General features: G+C 32.0%; 2 protein-coding genes across 4 annotated transcripts; one reads left to right on the top strand and one right to left on the bottom strand.

The window, feature by feature from the left end:
- Positions 1-2,486: 2,486 nt before the first annotated feature.
- On the top strand, positions 2,487-12,747 carry LOC149426797 (uncharacterized). 3 transcript variants are annotated; one of them, XM_089633284.1, is made up of 4 exons: positions 2,487-2,876; positions 3,486-3,991; positions 10,662-10,731; positions 11,751-12,747. In XM_089633284.1, the coding sequence occupies exons 2-3, from the start codon at positions 3,577-3,579 to the stop codon at positions 10,703-10,705; spliced, it is 459 nt and encodes a 152-aa protein (XP_089489410.1). In that variant the 5' UTR covers positions 2,487-2,876; positions 3,486-3,576; the 3' UTR covers positions 10,706-10,731; positions 11,751-12,747. The 3 variants fall into 3 exon arrangements, with proteins under 3 accessions (XP_089489410.1, XP_089489419.1, XP_089489403.1); XM_089633293.1 differs by lacking the exon at positions 10,662-10,731; XM_089633277.1 differs by having other exon boundaries at positions 10,662-12,747.
- Positions 12,748-13,238: 491 nt separating this feature from the next.
- LOC149426796 (odorant receptor 10-like) lies at positions 13,239-20,993 on the bottom strand. The gene is made up of 3 exons (XM_089638508.1): positions 20,910-20,993; positions 20,336-20,491; positions 13,239-13,327 (listed from the first exon to the last, which is right to left on the bottom strand). Exons 1-3 carry the CDS (start codon positions 20,955-20,957, stop codon positions 13,274-13,276), a joined length of 258 nt encoding a protein of 85 aa, XP_089494634.1. The 5' UTR covers positions 20,958-20,993; the 3' UTR covers positions 13,239-13,273.
- Positions 20,994-22,919: the final 1,926 nt, after the last annotated feature.

Below are 22,919 nucleotides of genomic sequence, written 5' to 3'. Positions count from 1 at the left end.
ATCACTTGGTTATCTGCTTCCTTCATCATAATATCTGCGAAATTATAGGGTTGCCAGATGTCGTCGGGTATTTGGTATTCTATTTTAATAAAATACCTCAACCAACTACCCAATTCATTGTTAAATGAAAATCATTTATTTAAAAAAGAGCGAAGAGAAATTTCAAATTTGATGAAGCTCACGATAAGATGAAAATAGTTTCACTAATCTAAATATTCCAAAAGACGCTGTTGATATTTCATAACGTCTTTGAAGGTTTTAGGACGTCAAACAAATAGACTGGCAGATTACCTACATATTAATTTAGCTCTGTTCTGTAAAACACCCAATCTGGCGTAGTAAAGGTTTAATAAATACAAACATGCTTTACAACAAACTGTTCATGTTTATTTTTATAAATATCTACAAAGTTACTAAACATTGCTCTGTAACTACTTTCATAGTACCTACCTTACGTACTTATTTTGTTGATTTTCCACAATCATTTTTCATTATAAATAAACAATTGGATATAATATCAAGAGTATACTATATGTATAAACAATATAAGCAGGTACAAAGAGTATACTCATGTTTTTATATACAATTACTGAACTCCTTTGTACAACAGAACTTTATTTTTTTTAAATTTAATATATATATAAGTGGGTACAGTTATGTTATATAAGTACATATGGTTACAAAATATATTTATGTTTGCAATTTCACCAAAAAAGAAACTGGTTCTTGTGCTTGGTGAGAGAGTTACACTAATTATAAGGAAAATAGAATAACATTTGCAAAAGTAATAATAGGACCAATTAAAACTTTTGGATTATCTATATGTGTAGTTGTACAGTACATATATAGGATTCTGTTACATACTAATTATTGAAAAATTAAGAGAGTAATTAGGAACATCTAAATACAGTGGAGATGAATATAGACTGATAATAAATATAAATAAAGGGAAAAAACTTGGTATGATAACTTGTAATATACCTGTTTATATCGTTCATAGGCAGTTTAATATGTTATGTATTATACACTTATTACTGTACTCCTGAACAACATACCTTTAACAATGTTTGTATTTAGGTAAAAGCCTTTAAGGCGTGAATAAATAAATAAAATAAAGTTAGATTAAATATTGTAGTTTAAAAAAGAACTGTGTGCAAAGGGAAATTGTTAAAATATTGTTTACTCTATTAAAAAATAAAGGATGCACCTTGTCATCCTTATTAAAAGTACATATATGTATAATGAAAAATCAGAAATCAACAACAAATTAATTTACTACAGGATTTAGTCAGATGGTAAAACTTTATTAACAAAGTTTCTTCGAAGGAGACCAAAATTTAAGCATCAAAATAAATTATTTTTGCACGATATTTAATGTTCGAAAACGAATTACATCCATTCTATCAGATACACCTGGTCAGCCATTTTTAACATTCTGGCTTTGCGCGCAAAACAGGCCACCCTACTAGTGGTATTAAACAGTATTAAACACAGATTAAATGGATAATAATTTGAACAACGAAACGCATTGGTTTTTAATCATTTATTTTTAGGAATGCTTATCATCGATGAAATTAAAGCAGGAGAAAATTGTGTCAAGTCGACGAAAGAAACAATCTTCGAATTCCACTGCAATTCAAAAAAACAACACTTGATTTTAGCAACACGGCATAACACCCCAAAAACAAATAACAAAAATACTTTTGGCCGTGAAAATCTTAAATCATATTTGACTTGATTTCAACTTTAATATCTAATGGAGGCAACTATAGCGCCCATGAGGTGATTTTTCACAAAAACGGCGCTCTACGAATTACCCAATTATTATTATATAAGTCAGGGGCTTAAAGAAACGTGCACAAAACAGGTTTTCAGGGTGGTAACTTGGGTTATTTTAATAATTTATGCATATTTCCTAACCTTGAGACTTAACTTTGATTGAGAAAAAATTGATTTTTTACCATCTCCCACGACATAAATACTTAGGTATTTCTTGTAAAAATTTAAAAGTTGAAACCAAGCGCTATTAATAAATTCTTGGCGTATTCGGCGTGAGGCAGTTTATCAAAATCGGTAGCATCGCAGAAAGACCCAAAACAATCAAGTTAATCAAAATCTTGAATTGTGCAATAACAAAAAATAGCAAGGATGTGGATAATCCATGTGACGTGGAAAGTAACATGGCGAGTACATAATTATTTTAGCCCACATAGCAAATCTTTATCTTTACCTTATCGAGCAATTATTCGGCCGATGTAAGTAAATAAATTTCACAGAACTCGCTTGAGTATGCGCAAGAATGTGTCTAATAACAAATTTTGATAATATTAATTGCTACGTAAAATAATAAATAATAATAAATGTCGGTTCTTGCCCACCCTCCCCTCGCCAATTGCGCAGTCGATGTTGTGCAGTGACGCGCATGTACCCGTCCGATCTGCACATATATTAAGCGAGTGGTACATCGGGGACTGACATTACCATCTGACAGTTCATACCCGAAACACTGTTTATTTTAACCAACCGGTCAGCCGTCAAAATAATTTCACAAAAAAATAATACTTTAAACAACCGATAAAATAACATATTTAACAAATTTAAAAAATCACCAAAACACTTTAAAAAAAAATTGTTTTTTAATGTTACAAATTTGAACTGAACAGTTGAAATATGTCCAGTGACTGTAACTGTTTTCTTTTGCTCAATCTGAAATTCATGAAACGAAAATCGATACAAACACATCAATATCAGAAGTAATCATTAATTATAATAGAAATTAAAAGTTAATCAAAACATTTTATATTTGTGCCATTTTACATTCGTTTGCAAATTTGTATAACCGCAAGAAGAGAGAAGCTGTTTTCCCGTCGGATTGAGTGAGTTGCTAATTTATTTATTATTATTCATGAATATTCAAGGGTTTGTTTTACAGGGACATTATTGTATTTTTTTTTATAAAAATTCATAACTTCCTATGGTATTAACTATTTTATAGATTGAAACCACAATTAGGTTTTTGATAATGTCACCATTTGATGGTATAACCGAACCCAAAATTACTTCTAAAAAGAAATCGCTGTGTTGCCGACATCATTTTCAATTTGCCTGATAATATAGAAATTCCATTTGTTTTCCGCTCTTAAAATGCAATATTCAACGAATTACTTATAATTTAACTCTTAATAATTTATAATTATGACTTTACCCACACAGTTATCATTTTGTATCTAGTGTCAACATCTATAAAACTTTAACATATTTCAAAATTCTGAGACTAAGGACGGGTTGTTTCGGAGAATTAAACTATTGAAACCAATTTTAACCATTCGTGAGAAAAAATACTGTAAAATGTAATTAAGTGCGATTCTGTGGTTATAATAAGGTATTATAAATGAGAATCTGTAAAAATTTATTTCTTTTTGTAATGCGTACTTAGAGTAATATCTATCCAATCATTAACTTATTGTTATTTTATGAACATTCAGACATCGTGCCATTGGCATTGTGAAGAATGCGGTTGGCGTATTGAGAGGTGGTGCAGAGCGGTGATGCTGAAGAGTTGAGTGGCGCTGCAGGATGCGGTGGGGAGGCTTGGCACTCCTGCTACTGGCGCTGGCGGGGCCGGGCTCCGGGGGGCAGGGGGGCGGCAGCCAAGGGGGCTGTCCGCCCGCGGACCGCGCCGTGGAGCGCCGCGGCGCGCCCGACAACTCCTCGCTGGACGGCGGCTGCGCGGCGTGCCGGCTGCGCTCCGAGGTGCGCCAGATGTCACTAGCTGCTATCCGCGAGCACGTGCTGGCACGCCTGGGCTTCGCGCACGCACCCAACACAACGGGCCGCGTGCTGCCCAGCGCGCCGCAAGACATGCTGCTGAAGTTCGAGAGAGGAAGGCAACAGGAGATGGACATGCAGGCGGACCAGCCGCACAAGTACTCCTACCACGAGGATGAGGACGACTTCCACGCCAGGACTGAGAAGGTCATCGCATTTCCCCGTAAGTACTAATTCTACGCACTTCACCTCTCGCTGATACGCTTTGCTCCGTTGTAAGCTATCTTTCTGTTAAAATCGTTATTTATGAGAAAGAGAGAGAATTGACAGCGGAGCTATCAGTGGTATTCCTATTCACATGATAAAGTATCTTCTCCTTAGCAATTATCTAGTTCGGAATCAATTCAATGTTTAAAAAAAATCAACCATTAAAAAGATGCATTCATACTTAATCAATATGATTTTTGTAGAACATTTATTTGGTTATCATTTAATCTGCATAACGACTTAACGAATATCGCGTAATTCTTACCGAGAAAAATATTAACAATTTATTAATACGTCATTTGTTAGTTGTTTTGATCATCTATGCAAGTAAAGCATACACGTACAGTTTTACGAAAAATAAGTCGTGAATGATTAAAAAAAATATTCGCTTTCACCTAACCCTAACCAACTTATTATACTTTTTTATAACCACATAACTATGATTAGTCTGTTACTCCGGATGAATTCTGTATTTAAATATAAAAGCAAAGGTTACTAGGATATGAAAACCTTTTTGTCTTATTACTGGTATGTCCAGCTAAATAGTCAATTTACTAAACGTTTAAGTTTATCTACGAGATTACAGGTATATAAAATGGTGTTACTTGATTGTATAAAAAGTTTACTGATGACTTATTAAAATGATTAGATACTAAAAATACATTTTTTTTAATATTTTCTTTAAATTTGGCAAAATTGCCAAATCTCTCAAAATTGAGGCAAACTAAAAACGTCATCTACACATGGATATATTATATTTAGATGAGACATGAAGTGAAAAAATAGGTTGCGCTTTTTTTACCTCCAACTGACCTCCAACTCTCCCAACTAAAACTGAGGAACTATCGCGCACAGCTTATCGCTTTCTAATATGATTCTAATAGTGGAACAAGTTTCGACGAGATATTAGTACGCAGTAGCGCCTCTAATTGTAGCTCTATGAATCTATATCATTGTTTAACTTGCAACATTAGTAGAAAAGTAATAATTAGAAATTATGTAACAACTGTCAATTAGTAACGCCTATCTGTACAACAATTTAATAATGTTCAACGCATTTTAGTGAGTTCACGTAGAACCGATGCCGCCCAATTTCGGAATTACCCAACAATAACAAGCGTATATCATAAGTAAAAAATATGATTAGTATAACGAAAATTTTCAAAAATTATTTTTAATAATAAACTAATTCTTACGAGATAAAGTCTTAATTCATAGCTTAAAGGAAAACACATTACTTTTAAGCAATAACTAATTGACTGAAACACCTATATAAATTGAAAAAATCCGCCCGAAATTGACCTTTAAAAAAAAAATCTTGTTCAATGAAAAATACTAGTAGTAGGTACAAATTGAATATTTTGCCGGGTTTTGAATAAGCCGACGTAGCGCAATTGGTAGATCACAGGTTCAATTTCCGTACGCGAAACGTATTTTTACTCGGAAATTTTTTTCAATTTATATAGGTGTTTCAAGCTAATAATGATTCCTTAAAAATAATATGTTAATGTTTATTTGTTCTTAACACGTACACTTGAGAGTGCATTTTTTTATTGGTAGTGCAAATGATGCGGTAGATGACCAAATAGCTGATTCAATTCATCTCCATCCTTTCAGGATTCAGCTTATGAATACTGAATAACTCCAGAACAGCCTTCTTTGTTATTATTTGCATACCTTCTGTAGAATCGCATCCTCGAATGATGCAAAATAGTCTATTAAATATGCAGCCCAGGCGCTTGAGGTCTTATATGATGTATTATATCTTGATGCATATTTGGCGACCTCGGTAACGTGGCGGTCCACGCATTTGACTAAATTTGAAAAAAAAAATTATGTTGAGATATTACATTTTTATGTGTGCTAACGTAATCAACTAAATAACTTAATGCTATAGGCACGTACCTACAATTAGTATTCCTAATTTTATTTACAATTATTAGTCTTCATTATCTAACCTTTTCCTTATGATTTAATAATATTTATGTGTTGTATCGAGGACTAGGTAATAATTATTTTTAGATTTGAGACAAAAATATATGTTGTTAAGTTAGATTATTTATTTAGAACAATATATGGTATAATTGCGCACATTCCATAGTGGAAGATACTCTCAGTATCGCCCTGGTGTAAGACCACCATTCGAAATTGAAACTTTGCTTGAAATGGCTTTAACCGTATTTGGTGACAGGTATTTCACCGCCTTCCTCTTCCTGATCTCCTCCCCCTCTCCATTACTTCCAGCCCCACAATATACCCCAATTGGGAATGCCATAGTCTCACTGGCTTAGCACATAGCCTACCTGACGGTTGAGAGCAGTTGTTCCTATTGTACGGTATTGACATAAAAAAGGGTCACGTACTTACCGCAAATATGGTGATATTGATTAAGGCGATGCACTACGTAGTAATTTAAAATCATGCGTTTTTGGTTTGAAAATTTGGTGGCCTAGAAATGTTTCAGATGCTTTAATTAAATACTGCGAGTAGAATACATCTTGGCCTTTGAAATAACCGAGTATTTTTTAGATAAATTTTTTTATAAGCCCAAAAAAAAAAATAATGTATAAGGCCTATGAAAACTGCTTTAAAGTTCAAAATCTCCTACTTACGAACCCATTTTCGGTTATCATTTTATTGTATAATGTGAAAAATTAGGTTATTTATAAAATGATTGGAAAAAAATTAAATATTTATTCCTGAACATCCACAAAATAAAATAAAAGGCGTTAAGCGGGAATTTAGACCTTATCGCCATCTACGTAAGGGGTGTTATTGATAGCGGCTTGATTTAAAATATTACATGACGTAGTGCATCGCCTTAAATTAGGATCTTACAAAATTTTCTTATTAAAAAAAGTACTTCTCTCAAATAAACACCTTACAAAATATAAGATGTATATTATAAACTTATTATTTCCCAACTCTGCAATGCAACTTTTAAGCGCTTTTTGTAAACGGATATGATTGCATTGACCCTGCATCAATTTCAAGGTGACAATTTTAAATGAATTTAATATTCAAAACATTTCTCGGCTTGCAATATTAGGTAACACACATCTAATGAACTCAAATTAGCGTACGTGTGTGCTGCTGAAAATTATGCAGTTCATTGGATAACGTATGGTGCTTATTCAAGTCTATTTATGGAAACTTTATATATCGTCCCGAAAAAATATTTATCGAATAAGATGCTATTTTTAAGGCATGATGAGTGTGTTCTATAAAGGTTTGATTTGATTTTTACATAAATTAGCTAGTTGCGTAGAATACTGTCTCTCTTTTTTGTCATCCCATCTACGTATTATTAGTATTTTGGACGCATAATTGTTTAAAATTAATTAAATTATATTCAAATAATATATTAGGACATTTTTCCATTGGTAAATTTTTCACAATTATCAAATAATCACGGATCTACACAGAGAAAAATCAGTACGGCTTTTTTATCACTATACTGTTGAAAATGTGATTGCATGATCTGAACCTAGTAAAATATTAGTCATTTAGAATATATCTGAACACGTGTTCAACGCAGGTGGTTTCAATGCAAAATTATTATCATTTGTGTCAACACGTGTTCCGACTTCCTCATAACTCGTAATATATTCGTACCGTTATTTTGTTACGAAATTTGACACTTCGTAGGTTATAGGCCTCTAGTCCCGTTTTTAACAGGAAAAGGAATAATTTGAAAATCAAATTATTTTGAATAAATTAACAATATTTGATATCAGTAAGTTTTCTGTGCTTTAGATGATTATTTGCCAAATAACTTCACGGTTATTCATTTTCAAAAAAAATCATTCAAAAAGGAAAAAAGTAATGAAAGATGTGAAAAATTAACATTTTACTATTTTATTTCTTGGTAAGATGAAACATTTCGACATCAACACATAACATAACATGTACAATATTGTTAACATGTACCAAACTCAGGATATGATCCATATTACATTATTTTTATGACAGATATCATATTGTTAATTATTATTGTGCGATAGTATAAATTTATTTTAAAAAGCACGCACTAAGAAAGTAAGAGAAATTTTATTATCAAAGACATTATGCTATCGTGTCAAGGTTGCACACCAAAAAAATATTTTTTAAAAGTGATGAAATTGTGTGATAACAATTATTTTATATCGAGTGAAAGACGTACTATATAATATCCTTGAGAAAGTACATTAAATTGATAAGACGCATTAGTACAATTATGACGTCCTATGTAAAAAAATTAAATTAAAATGAACAAATCATGGATGGGATATTAAAGTTCGGCTTACGAATAAATTATTGGTGAGCTATTAAAGTTCGGCCCACGAATAAAATATTGACAAGTTTCTAAAGTTCGCCCTTTTAATAAATTATTGATGAGCTATTAAAGTTCGGCATACGAATAAAATATTGATGAGCTATTGAAGTTCGGCCTACGATTAAATTATTGATGAGCTATTAAAGTTCGGCATACGAATAAATTATAGGTGGTTGAATACCACGGCGGGATTACAAAAATATGTGTATTACTGAAAAAAAAGACATTAGATTTCAATTAATGTTGTTAAGTAAAGTTGTAAAGGTATTTTTTAACCTTAATGAAATATGACAATCAATATCGGAATACCGTGATTGCAAAAAGACTATCAATATTATTTAGGTACAATCGTGGGAATTGAATACTCGAACGCTTGACTGAAAATTGAATGCACGAACCACTGCGCTGTAGAGACGGAAAAAAGTGTTATTTACAAATTTATTACTTTTAAACAACGATTTTATTCTTCTGTAAATTGTACATTTAATGCAAATGCCATTAAAAATAATCTGCAGACGACCAAGTCATAATATTATTAATTTATTATTACTCTGATTAATATAATATACAGGATGTTAAGAGACATACTTGATTTACTTTTACCAGTGATTCCTTGCATAATTTGGAGAAAAAGTTTGAAAGAAATGTTGGTCTTCGGTGACTTTTTTAATATTTTTTTTTATTCTTCCACATACTCACTCAGACTCACACTCAGCCCAGTAACCGCCCAACCCCTTACATTAACTCTAGCTGTCATATTCCTACTGATTTTCTATGTTTTTTGTTTAAAGAAAAAAACACATGAAAAAGGCAAATATGTCCCTTAACACCCTGTATAATTGAAATGTTGAATCCGTCACGTCTTGACACTTTCTCGCGGAGATAGATTAAAAGTTATTGAAATGTTTTGAGTTGAAGGATAGCCGGTTTGAAAGAAAGTGATAAAGTATTTCATTTCTATTTTGGTGCGCCGCTATCAGTTCATTGGTTCATTGGTGAAATTAATGAGTGGAGTTGTCCAGCGTCCACACTGACCGTCCTCAGTGGCTCCGAGATAAGAAGCTTTCTCGTCTCAGGACAAGGCCGATAACGCCACATCTTCTTGCACTCAGCACTCATTAGAAAAGAATTAAAAAATATACTTACTGTTTGGCGTATTAAGCAATTGAATTTATTTCCAATTAAACACTAGTTTTACCTACTTAATACATCTTTTCACATTGAAATAGCAAGGTTGCTTGAAAAATAGTAGTAATAGACTTTTCCTTACCACAGTAGACCGGCTTCGATAGTATTAGGTACGAGTGTTGAGAGAGTTGGAGGTAAAAAAAGTGGGTTCCATGCTAACTCAACACAGTGACTATTCAACACACTTTTAAAAAGTGATATAAAGCCATTAAAAACGATGAAAAAATTTTTTTTTTTAACCTAACCTACTTAACCCAGTTAATAAAGTTTTTGTTTCATCACTTTCCATGACTTTATATATTTTTTTAAAGATGTGATGAATTATCTTTTTGATGATTTATCCGGTCACCAAAAAAGTGGAACCTATTTTTTCGATTCGTGTCTCATCTAAATATAATACATCAATGCATTTACAGTTTTTGATCGTATGCATGAGCATACAGATAATAACCAAACACCTACTTCGTTTAAAGGATATTATTAGATATATCTAATAACATACATTTACGTATCAAACTTGTGTTATGTTGGCAATTTAATCACCCAATAATAAACCATTAATTGAATAATTTGATGTCTTATTGCACATTTTTTATACATTATGTGATGCTATTTGAACATATTAGGTATATTCAATGTATATAATATATTGCGATAAAATTATAAACAACTTTTTAACTATTTGCTGTTGTGTTTGATTTGACAATTGAACTTGAAAGTGAGAGTGATTGATGATTGAAGATTTAAGACTTTTCACGTGAATTTTCGCAGACAATTAATTCAAAGTCCATGTAAAACGATGGCAATTTTTGTCTACTGTAGGAAACTTTTCATTCTGTGGGTGTTTATATCCGCCAATATAGATACTCTTTGGATTGGGTTTTCTTTCAGTGGATGGTACTTCATTATTATTAACTACTAAACAGTGTTAAACTTAATTTACTGTGAAAAGTGTGGATCTTTACGAGGAAATTAAACGAATGTAAAGTAATGAATACATAAAGAAATTTTAAAAATTATATGTTCACATTATTTTTGTATAATCTTTTAAATTAATATTCGGCGATGATAACTAACATAATATTTGTGTTTATTTTTTTGTCCAACATTGAATTGTGAACAGGTTTGCTAAGCCAGAACCACTCGGACATTTTCCTTCAAAGCTGACAGCGTTTATGGCTAGTTTGAAGGGGGTAAGCATTAAACTATTTGATATCTTCTAGATTTTCATTTCCCGACGAGAGTTGATCCCCTTAAAACTACAAAAATAAAAAGATTTTGTTACTGTGAAAGACATTTTTATTGTGTATGTAAAACTCATATTTTACGTGTGTATAGTTAAAACCAGAGAAAAAGAATAACTAAATTAAATTAAACAAACAATTTATTTAAATTTACCAACAGGTTTCGCTGGGTAACCGGATAAATCATCACATCTTTAAAAAGTTATATAAAGTCATGGAAAGTGATGAAACAAAAACTTTATTAACTGAGTTATGTAGGATGGTTTAAAAAAAAAATTTTCATCGTTTCTAAAGACTTTATATTACTTTTTAAAAGTGTGTTGAATTTTCACTGTGTCGAGTTATCATGGAACCGTTTCGCTGACTGTCTAATTATTGTATTGTTACTCTGGCAAAGGTTAAGCCAAGCAAAATTTAAAAAAAAAGTAAATTTAAATGAATTTGTGGTATAAAAAAAGTGTTTGTTTCTTTTATCAGAATTCACAGAATATGTAATTGAAATTGTTTATTCTTATTATGTTTATAACGTTTTTATTTTAAGTGTATGCTAAACGAAGTTAGTAAAGTTATTCAGAACATAATAAGGTTAGTTAATTTGATATACTTAAATTAAATTAAATTATATTTCCAACTAATAATCTATTTTATGTAGATTGTCCTATATTTAATGTTTTGCTTTAGGTAATGTGATTTTGTTTATAAATAAACGGCAATCGTAAATTGAAACTATTTTGAAAGCATTTCCAGTTAATGATCAATATTTCAAATCCATTATTGTAAAATAGTTCAGGTTCACTAACTACTAATCTACTTCAAAGTTGATTGACCGCAAAATTGAAAGTAATTTGTTATTTAGCTTCTTTGTTTTTAAATAGTTTACTACACGAGTGCAGAATGTCTATTTTCCAGGTTTATGTAAGAGACGAATGCTGACTAATATTTCTGCTAATTTATTTGTATTTTTCCAGCTGTCATCCTTCTGGTGGAGGTTCGCAAATGGGATTAAATCAATCCATGTTTCTTTCTGATTCATAAATAATTAAGTTGTTTTGAAATCGCTAAAATTGGCACGTGAATTGTTAATAATAAGTATTTGTTTACTATAGTATTTAAAGTGGGAAAAAGACAACGCGAGACTACAGAAACTAAATAATCGCTTTCTTCGCGTGGGTCTATTGCAAACAAAATGATCACTTTGTATTGGGTGATTGAGCAACTTAATATGTATATTTGAGATTCTTGTGTTGTTTATATCACAGGGTCACCAGTGCCTAGATAAGATTCGATAGATAGAAACTATTACTATTTCGTCTCGTGGCAAAATGTTGTTTTGTTGTTAAAGTAACCCAGAATAATCCAAATCTAGCATATGCTTCTAACTCGTGTCAAAAGCTATGTTACGATTTGAATAACGATAATATTGTGACTCTTGCGAATTATTTCATTCGAAGCGTTTACAAACATTCGCAACATTTAACATTGGGATTCCATTAACATTGACCCCATTTCTCCAGCGGTCACGTCTTCAGTTAAGTGGTAATTTGCACTCAGCTCCCAAATCGCCACAAGGACATCGACCACCCGATATTATAGATAATTGATTGGAGTGGCCAATATGGGACACAACGATCCTTTCAATTTTGATTTATCTTGGGACATAATTGCAATAGGAATAGTCATCTCCAAAGTTAACAATTCTCTAGCAGGTGTCACGAATATTAGTTAATAATTGCTAATAATAAATAAATCTTCCAACTCCCATGACTTGCTAGTTTTAATGTGACAGTTCAAGAACATGTTTTTTTTTCAATTATTTCGTCAAACTTTAAGACATTCAGATAACTATTTAAACTTCATAATATCTTCTCATGACTTTACTTTATAGGTACCATTGATATATTGCAGGTTTATACAGGGTGTCCGGAGTAAAGTGCACAAACTTCGGGAGGACATTCTACAAGATGAAGTAAAAAAGGACTTTTTTCAAAATTCCGTAAATTTTCCATACAGAAATATTTTTCCACAGAATAATATTATTCTCCTTTTGTACCTGAAAACTAATTAAAAATTGAAGTACCTACATTGAAGTTGAAATTTAGAAAAACGTTGTTTACCTACCAAAGTTTGTGCATTTACCCCCGGACACCTTGAATGTTTTTTTAAAATTTTTTATATTATATGTGTGTCAATTTTATGAAAATAAATGTTTGAATCAACGGCTTGTTTTTTTAACATATATTTTTTCTCATTCTGCATAATTTTTTTGCCTGACAATTTTTTTATCGTGACAAAGAAAAAACAGGCCTAGTAAAATTATAAATTTTTTTTTAAATTAAAAAAATAAAACATTTAAAAACACTTAAAATAAATACTTTTATTAACTTCCCTCTCTGTGTGATAATAATGGCTATATAGGTACTTACTAAATCTACAGTACAATGTGTATTAAACGATTTGTGATATGAACATTAATTATTTTGAAAACAACTATTTATTCATTGACTGATGCCAGAACAGCGCAGTACGAATATGCACTCTTCATTACCTGAAAACAAACATAATATTAGTTAATCATTGTGAAAAAAGTACAAACTAAGATTATCAATGGAACATTTCGCATGAAAAACATATTCAATGTAACATAAAAAGTATCAAAGTTCCTACGTGAGAAAGATCAACTATAAATAATTATTAGAAAGTAAGTATAGAATTGTGTTTAAAACTGATGTGAGTATAGTACTGCCTTGGTAACTAAAAACACAGTGCTTTCTTGAGGGTCTCAAGGAACACACTGTGTTTTTAATTACCATGAAAGAGTATTGGTTACCTGCAGGTAAAGTAAATATTTAAGAGGAACGGCTGCTTGTCCTTTTTCATACAAAACTTAAATGTGCCAAAATACCCAACCAAACTGAATAATAATTTTCTTATCAAAAATGTAGCAAATATCTGTACAAATAAATTCTATTTTATTTTCATATTATTCTAAATAGACTATTAACGAATTCCTTTTTGCATGATTTCAGTGACAACTTTCACAGTTTTATGCGAGTTATTCTTAATTATTAAAAAAATTATCTTGACTTATAAACCCTATAAAACCGTATTGGTTGCTGGGCCTCGATTCTCGGCGAAGTCATTCTACTCGAACAAGAAGTGGTTCGACCCACTCGTTGTTCCAGTAGAATGACTTTTGACGTTTGGCGTATGTAAGTTCTATACATAATGTACCTTCGACGAGACTCAAAAATAAGAACGTCGACCAATGTACGTACTTTCGATGGCGATTGCGAGTGGCCTGGATTGGAGAATCTATACCCTGGAACTATTTTAACGAAAAGCGGAAGTTTAATTACCTACGAACTTATAATATGACTGTTTTGAAAATAATCTGATATTGGAAAAAATCAGGAAAATATATTGTCATCTTTATTTTATTGATGGTGTTGTTAAATATTGAAAAATAGTTCAAAATCGCTCGCGATTTGGAGGTTGCATCATTTTAACTTTGAGGTTAGATTTTACACACGTAAATTATTCTTTTTTTATTTTTAGATTTCTCTACCGCGTACGATGCGAAGAAAAAATCATACGATGCCATGAAATTTAATTTAATTGAATCCCAATATTTGAGACGTGACAGTTTCAAGATCAAATTCATTACATTTCACTTTGGTAAATCATGCTTTCTCGCATATGCCAAATAATAAATGATGAGGCACATTATGTTCCCTGCAATAAGCAATAAAATTAATATTTGAGGCATACCTCGGGTATAGACTGGAGTTTTTAGGCCGCAGCTGAAAATAATCACTGCAAAGCGATTCAAACTTTTTAAATATATATTTGAATTTTAATTTTGTTTTCGGGATTAAAAGAATGGAAATTCTCGGAAATGGGAATTTACTCACTTCCCGACATCCGACCGAGCTACCGGCAGATGAACTTGTTGATGACAATGCATTCTATGATTTTTTGTGGCAGTCACGTATACCAATTTCATTTAATCCACGCATTTCTCTAAAATCGGATGACATTACAGCAGTTAATATACCAAATAAAAATCGGTCCTACCCGATTGACATTTGGCGAGGTTGGAAGAGTTGGCGACTATAGTTCCTGAGTAGGTAGGTTCAATACTTAATCAAACCAAAAAAATATTTTCATTTTGTTTTAGAAGATATTTTTAAATAGATGGTACATCTATTATAGTAAAAAACTTTTTTCGTCGTTATATTTATTAGGATTAGCGCAGCTGCAAGAACACGTATTCGGATATATTCTGGATTTACTGATATTTTGTTAGGAACACGTTTTTAACAGGATTTTAATAAATCAGCAGTACTCGTTTTTCTCCGCGTGAAAACCTCAATGGCGCTGAGTTGTGTAAGGTATTATACACGGTGTCCGGAAACTCGTAGTACAAGCGGGAAACTGGAGAATCTACACCACATGGGGAACCCAAATAAACATAAAGTTTTTTGATTTGAGCATTTTCACAAAAAAAAAAAAAAAACAAAAAAAAAATATTTTTCGGTTATTTTAGGGTTAAAGTTTTTTCTGGTGTTTAGGGTTGAACAACAGATGTTTTAACCCTGCAGAGCAGAAATATTTTATGATTACACCGGATTAAATGAAGGGTGATTTCAAAATAATGCTTCAAATCAGAGTTTCTTCATTTGTTTTACTTTCAAATAGTTTTAATTAGTTGGGTACTTTGATCTTCAGTAATAAGTTATAAGAATTTGATTAAAAAAAAAAAAAAAAAAATCAACTTCTAACTCGATTTACTCGATAACGAAAGCTCAAATCAAAAAAAATATATTACAAAATCGACTCCAAATGTGATGTAGATTCACCAGTTTCCCGCTTGTACTACGAGTTTCCGGACACCCTGTATTATTTCTTGGCTCCTTGGCTTGCTGTAGTAACGGGGGGTATGATCCTTTAGTTTACATTTACACTATCCTACAGAGAGAAAAATGATCCTATTAAAAAAGTGACAGAACCCGATAAAATATTAGCCATTCAGAATATATCGAGAACATGTGTTCTTTTCCTAATAGATATCATGATGGAATGCTACAATATATGTATGTCAGCATTAATGTCAGTATTTGTATGAACATGCTCCATCGTCCTCACAAAACATTTGCTTTTGACTGATACTTTGTTAGGAACTCTTTTAATTCATTCGTTATAGGTCCACAGTCCCATTTTTAACAGGAAAACAAATAATTTGACTAGATTTTATATTGTTTTATTATTATTTATTAATTTAAAAAAAAAACATTACATATAACATCGATCTTTGGCTGTCCAACTAGGAGATTAACCTGTTTTAGGACAGTCAGAAATAGGCAGATTTATTAAATGCGATTCTTGTTTTGTCTAGTGTATTGACTTATACTTAATTATTGCACTTTATAAATAATTTGTAAAGTTTTCTTGGTTGATACAAGAAGTTGCTAACTATATATTTTAAATAATATAAACGTAGAGAATAGACTAAAAGAATATTCAAATATGATAATTCAAAAATAGCAATATAGTAAAAAATTATTGACATGTGAGTTTATCAAATTGAAATTTTACTTTTTATTAAGATGAAATTAATAAGCTAGAGAATCAAAAATAGATAAAAGAAAGGAAGGAAATTAAAAGAAAATAGAGAAATAAAGATTAAAAGAAGAATAGGAAATTAAAAATAAGCAAAAAAAATAAAAATAGGGAATTAAAAAATATGCAAAAAAGAAAAAAGTATATGTTTATATAAATATTAAAAAATAGAAACATGTATGCTTTTAAACCATTCCGTGAAATCTTACTTTTGATTTGGTGAAATTAATGCGCCAGAGAATCAAAAATATATAAAAAAGAAAAAAAATTGAAAGGAAGTGTAGAAATAGATAGAAGATTAAAAAATAAAATAATATTTAAAAACATGTCTGCTTTTTCTCCATTCCAGGAAATTTTGTTTTGTTTTTGTTGAATTAATGCTATAGAGTAGTCTAGAGAATCAATATATATAAAAAAAAAATATATAAAAGAGAGTTGAGAAACTAAAACAAAGAAAAATAAAATAAAAAGATGTAAAGAAACATTTAAGCAGATTTTGAATTTACAGTGGTAAACAAATAAATTTACTGTAATACATATATAAAATAAAATACAGGGTAGTTCGAAAACGAAATTTAAGAAAAGCAAGTTTAGTGACTGTTAATTAGCATATTTTCGCATTCAACTCTCCCCAAGATCAGAATCAGAATAAATTAAATGTTTTTCATATAAAGTAAGTTTTCTCCGTGTAGCGCCGATCAAGGCGGTCAATCCTAAGTTTTATCATCGTCGCCCTCAGAGGATAGGTTATCTCCCCTGCAGCCAATAGTCTAATGGAAAAGGGTTCATCATACTGACAGTGGAGAGTTGAGATCTTCAATGTTATGTCTATGCGAAGTAGACTGGATTAGGGAAAGCGTATTTCTTTTAATCTACTGTCATACTAAAAGCATTGTTATCCAACGTGAAGAGATCTGTTCAGATTTTGTCTTGCATTGAGGGAGATGAAAGTAAGCCACTTGGAATACGAAATAATAGTGTTCAAGAAGATCAGGGCTATCTACCATTATACTATTATACGAGATAAAAAAAACATTAATTAATCCGCCACATTCCCTCGGCAAGTTAATGACCGTATATTGAAGAACCGTGTGGAGTCTTCATTGCTAACATGAGATCGAAAAGAGCAAAAGTTTAGCTACCTTAAAAATCAATTTTGGACGATTTTCTCACCGAGCTGAATTTCTCAAAATACTGGTATCGTAGATACCTTTAAGAATTATTGTGTGTTGAGCGTGTTTAAGCGGGTAATCCGGCTAGTCCGGAGGTCGGGTATGTCATACCCGAAAAGTTTTTAAACGCAAATTATTTAATGATTTGGTTGCCATGCAAATCCCGTCGTCACAGTAACTGGAGGTAAGGGCGTAGGAGGCGAGGTTCAGTGTTGAGTTTAATGTCGTGCGGGCGTCAGCTGGAGATTGACGTGCGCAAAGGTGGCTGGGGTACGTCACACCCGACCTCGTAGTTGGTGTTCGTATTCTTATAGTTATTTATAAATACTATTCTTTGATTTATTTTTAGATTTCAATTTTTATAATCAGAAGATACAGTAGTTATGTTGATTAACCTGCTCATCTCGGCATAGGACTTCTCCAGTGAGATGAGTGGCGGAGAATTCTACTATAATGTACCATTTTATGAATAAATAACCAAAGACGCGAAAAAATGCCAAAACTGTTACTGTTACAAAAAATTTATAGTTTGTTATTTAAATTTAAATAAACCCTTTACAATCTTAAGCATAGTGTTTTATGTCCTCATCTTATTGAATGGATACTATTATTAATATCCCAAGTAAACAATTCATATTTTACATTTTTTTAAGTGATAAACTAATTTTCAGAAAACAAGTTTTTTTGTACATAGCACAAAGGATAATAAAAAATAATAATTCGTCAGAAAGACCCATACAAATGGAAAATATCTCCCGGGTAAAAATAAATGTAATAGACAGTAATTGTTGAATGAAATGTTGAATTATTTGGCGGGTTGGGAATAAGGAAGGGTGCGGGTTCAATTCCCGTCGGCGGCATTTATATTTACTCGGGAGATATTTTCAATTTGTATGGGTATTTCTGGAGAATAATTATTGCTTATAATAACTAATACACAATTATAGTATCAAAAACTCGGCATCGAAGTTTTGGGTATCTCCTATCGGCCCATAGCTGGAGTAACAATTTCTCACCTCATTCACTAAATTATTAGGAGATACGGATGAAGAAACCAAAATGATTCTTTCGCTGATGATTATGTGGTCGATAATACAGGGTTTTCCAATAAGAGGTGTTATTTTGAATAGCCCGCTATTTCGGTAGATGTTACTTTTGAAGCTGTTATTTTTTGACATTTGACACGTAGAAACTACGCCATTAATAAAAATGGAACGATATCTACACGCTTTAACAAAGCATTGAAATTATTAAAATTCACTTGAGTGAATCAAATGTAAATCATCTTGCTTTTGATTCACTGAGTTTCAGAGTGGTGATTTGCATTCCACCCCGGTGGCTTCGTCAATAAGCAAAATTGTCGCATCTGGGGCTCGGAAAACCCAAGAGTTATTGTTGAAAAGCCTCTCTATCCTCAACGTGTGACTGTTTGGTGCGGTTTATGGTCCGGCGGAGTCATTGGACCTTATTTTTTCGAAAATGAGGCTGGAGCAATAGTTACGGTGAATGGATTGCGCTATCGAGAGATGATTAATAATTTTTTATGGCCGGAATTCGATGGTATTAATCTGGACAACGTTTACTTACAAGACGGCGCTACGTGCCACACAAGCAACGAAACCATTGATCTTTTACGATTGAATATCAAAATAACACCTCTTATTGGAAATCCCTGTATTTTTTTTCAATGATCTATCCAGTATTTTTATTTTTATTTTTATCTATCGTATTTTTTAGATTTGATGGATAATTAATTTAAAATTCATGAAAAAACATTTGTTTGTGGTCTAGCGCCCGACGAAGCATTTAGAGGCATTTGTCATTTATTTTCAGACAGGGCATTGCGATACTTGTTAAATGATGCAAATTATCGTGCAAGTTCTAAAGACTTTCAATTGAATTAATAGATGATGAATGAAATTATTCCGATGATGAATGAAAATTGATTTTTTACTAGATATAGTAACGACGGCATAGTAATTATTATGTGTTTGGTGTACCAGAGTTGAGTCATAGGTCGCCATGCACGACAGCGCCAATTGCTAAGAGCCGCGATTCAATCGTCTTGTTCAATGATGGCCTTCTAGACAATATTACGATGTTCCTTGTTCATATTATGCATTGTCCCTACTTTGCCTATGACATCAGTGTGACCTGTTCAACCAGGCAAATTAATCACGATCAATAGTGAAATTCGGAGGTATTGGTAGGATGGTAAAATATAAATAGATTCTATTATGATCCTCGGTGACTCGGTTTTCTTCGAATAGAACTAACAATTTTATTCTCAAGCGTATAATCTTATTTTGATTAGTGTTGTAACCAAACATTTTTTTTATTGTGATAGATTCACTGAGCTCCGATAGCTTCTTTAGCAGGCAGTAGGAATTATTCTGGTCTTCGACCTTAATTAAGGTTGCAATAGTAATTATTATAGATTCAATCGCAGCATTATGGACATTTGCAGCTACATAGATGACACATGCCATCTATGGTAACCTTCTAAACTACCATGTAGTGCCATCTGTGAATAACCTCTTATACTTATTTCTAGGATATCACAATTAGTAATTTGTTTTAGGAACTTGCGATGATTTGCCTACTTTAAAGTAGGAATAATGGATAAAATCTCAATTAGGTAAATATATAAAATTTCAACACGTAAGCTTTTCGAACATGATCGATAGCTATTTTGGCCATCAGTTTCTAGGCATTCCGTGGTAAGATACTCAGAAGAGATTGAATAGAAGATTCATATTTACCGAAGTGAACGTCTCTAGTCGCAAATGAGCCACTCCTCCGATGGACACGCAGATGGGAGTCTGTGCTCTCATGATCATAATGGCGAGATCTTTCTGCATGGAGCAAGGCGCCAAATACCAAGTGCTGACGTACAGGTCCGTGGAGAATGCCAGGCTCTAATAAATACATTAATAGTGTTAAAAATATTTTTTTGGTTTTCTAAAATAAAAGTTTTTTTCGTGTTACATATTTCGTACAAATATTCAAAATGATTAGCCAAACGTTAACATTCCATAACGCTGGAAAAAATAGTGCAACAAGTTTCTTGAACGATGGAGTTGTTTCTCTAGCTGCTAGTCTTTCCTTGAGACTAGTAACCCAGTACCTTATGAAAATGGCAATTGATGTGACAATAGGGAAACAATATTAAAGCGCGGCAGTAGTAATCTAAAATAATAAACATATTTTGAAACAAGTGTTTTTATAGATCGGTCTAATTTTTATGTAAATAGATAGATAATGAAACAAAAAAAGCAATTACTCGTTCTTATCGAACCTCTCAATCATAATAGGGGGAAATATATAGCAACTTACGCCTTCATTTAAAAGTTCTCCAAACCAGCAGAAAGTAAAGAGATGCATTGTTGAAGCTCCCAAGAATATCGTCACTGAGTTGATCTCGAACAAGTTATCATTCTAATGGGATGGACAAAACATTCATTTAAATATTTACCTAAACTATAAATAAATAAATCTCGTTAATATATTATCATTATTGAAACATAAATATATAGAGGTACACAGCGTTTAATTGAATAATTACACAATAAATCGATGGTGCCTATTCACAAATAAGATTGGAAAAAAATATTAGATTGCTTTGTGGTTAATATTGATACAAATATGTATTTATATAGTAGACACATCTTAACACTGTGTTAACAATGTGACTGACTCCCAATAATACAAAGCAAATCCCACAGCTAATCTCCGCACTTTGAAGACAATTTCACTCGTAGTCCATATTATGCACAATGAAGTCACAACGATCGTCAATTTATTGCAATAATTTATTAAACGACATCATCTTATACGTGAAATGTACCTGCATGTACGATGCAATCTCGCTTACGAATATAAATAAATAAAAATATATCATTTCTGTATTAGTATAATGATTTGCACAGAGCAGTAAATAACGAGATTTGTGAAACTGTGGCGGCTTTGCTGCGCAGGACACATACAAGCAAGGATGGAAGATCTATAATAGAGTGTTACAATACCTAAACTTAAGTGGCTGGAAGGTGTGAAACCGAACACTGATTTCATGCATGAGACAGTACAGGACAGGTACAGAGAAATTAGATAACCGGAAGATGTTTTAAGAATTCTCCAAGAGTTTACGATTACCCAAGCAAAGCTGATCTGGCGACAAAAGGTCCGCATTGTATTTTTTATTGAGTAAGGTTACCGCTAATGATTAGGTTTGGAATTATTTTTCTTTTCTAAAAATATCTGATTTTGGTACCGACTTATAAATTTACTGACGTTAATAGTTACATCAAATTTATTACAACCAATTCTATCTATAATTTATATTTAATCGTTATGGTGCAAAGTATTACTTTTCATCTGTTTGAATTACAAAATAATTTTGGAAAACGGTCTGAATGAATACCTACACCGATTAAAATTATGAGTTTTTTCATATTTACAAGGCCACAACTCTCATTGGTCATCTCTTGCAGACCACAGGCGGGCTTTCATGTCTCTTCTCAAAGGATATCCACTCGGCCAAAAAAGAACACATGCACCGAAACAAATTGGCCATAATTGAACAAATACTGGGGTCAAATAAAGTAACTTTTTTAAATGTGCATTCAGCATTTGCAATTCAGACTTAATTGAAGATTGGCCGGGTCACCTCAGTGGGGAGGCATTTCGCGCAGCGTGACTAAAGCCCGAAGCGATGTGGTCAGAAGAATGACTTTATCATTTGATGTAAAGGTTACACGGAGTATTGGGTCAATAACTTGTAGTGCTTGATGTGATTGCTGATTTTTATTTATTAATGGTTTTAACTTTAAGCTGTTAAGAATGAACTTGGCCATTGATTAAAAGATCGGAAGAACCGTAACGGAAAAGGCGAATTAATGCTAATATTTTATTCAAGCGAACATACGTGAAGGCAATTCTTGCTGAAGCTTCATAGTGAATAGCGTGTATAAGGGACTGATTTGTCTTACTTTAACCAGTGATTCCTGACATTATTAGGAAAAAACAAATTAAACGAAATTTCGATGAAATTTTGATGATTTTTTTTTCAACAGAAACCATAGAAAATCAGTAGGTATTGGATAACTAATGAGTGACAATATGTGGAAGTTTTTTTAAAATTGTTTTAAAAATAAAACTGTAAAAATTCACCAACAATTTTTACCCTAAATAATGTCAGGAATCATTGTTTAAAGAAAGTCAAGTACGTCGCTTAACACTCTGATATATATTTTAGCATATAGGTATTATACCTCAAAAAGTGCCAAAAATCTGGGATTTCTAACATCAAAATGTGTTCAATAATGCAGTACCATTATTTACAAGATT

Source organism: Hesperophylax consimilis, chromosome 1, assembly GCF_061612785.1.
Source record: "Hesperophylax consimilis isolate HC1 chromosome 1, BYU_Hcon_1.0, whole genome shotgun sequence".
In the NCBI taxonomy this organism is placed as follows: Eukaryota; Metazoa; Arthropoda; class Insecta; order Trichoptera; family Limnephilidae; genus Hesperophylax; species Hesperophylax consimilis.
The sequence above is the reverse complement of the archived record's forward strand: the minus strand, read 5'-3'. Positions and strand labels throughout refer to the sequence as shown.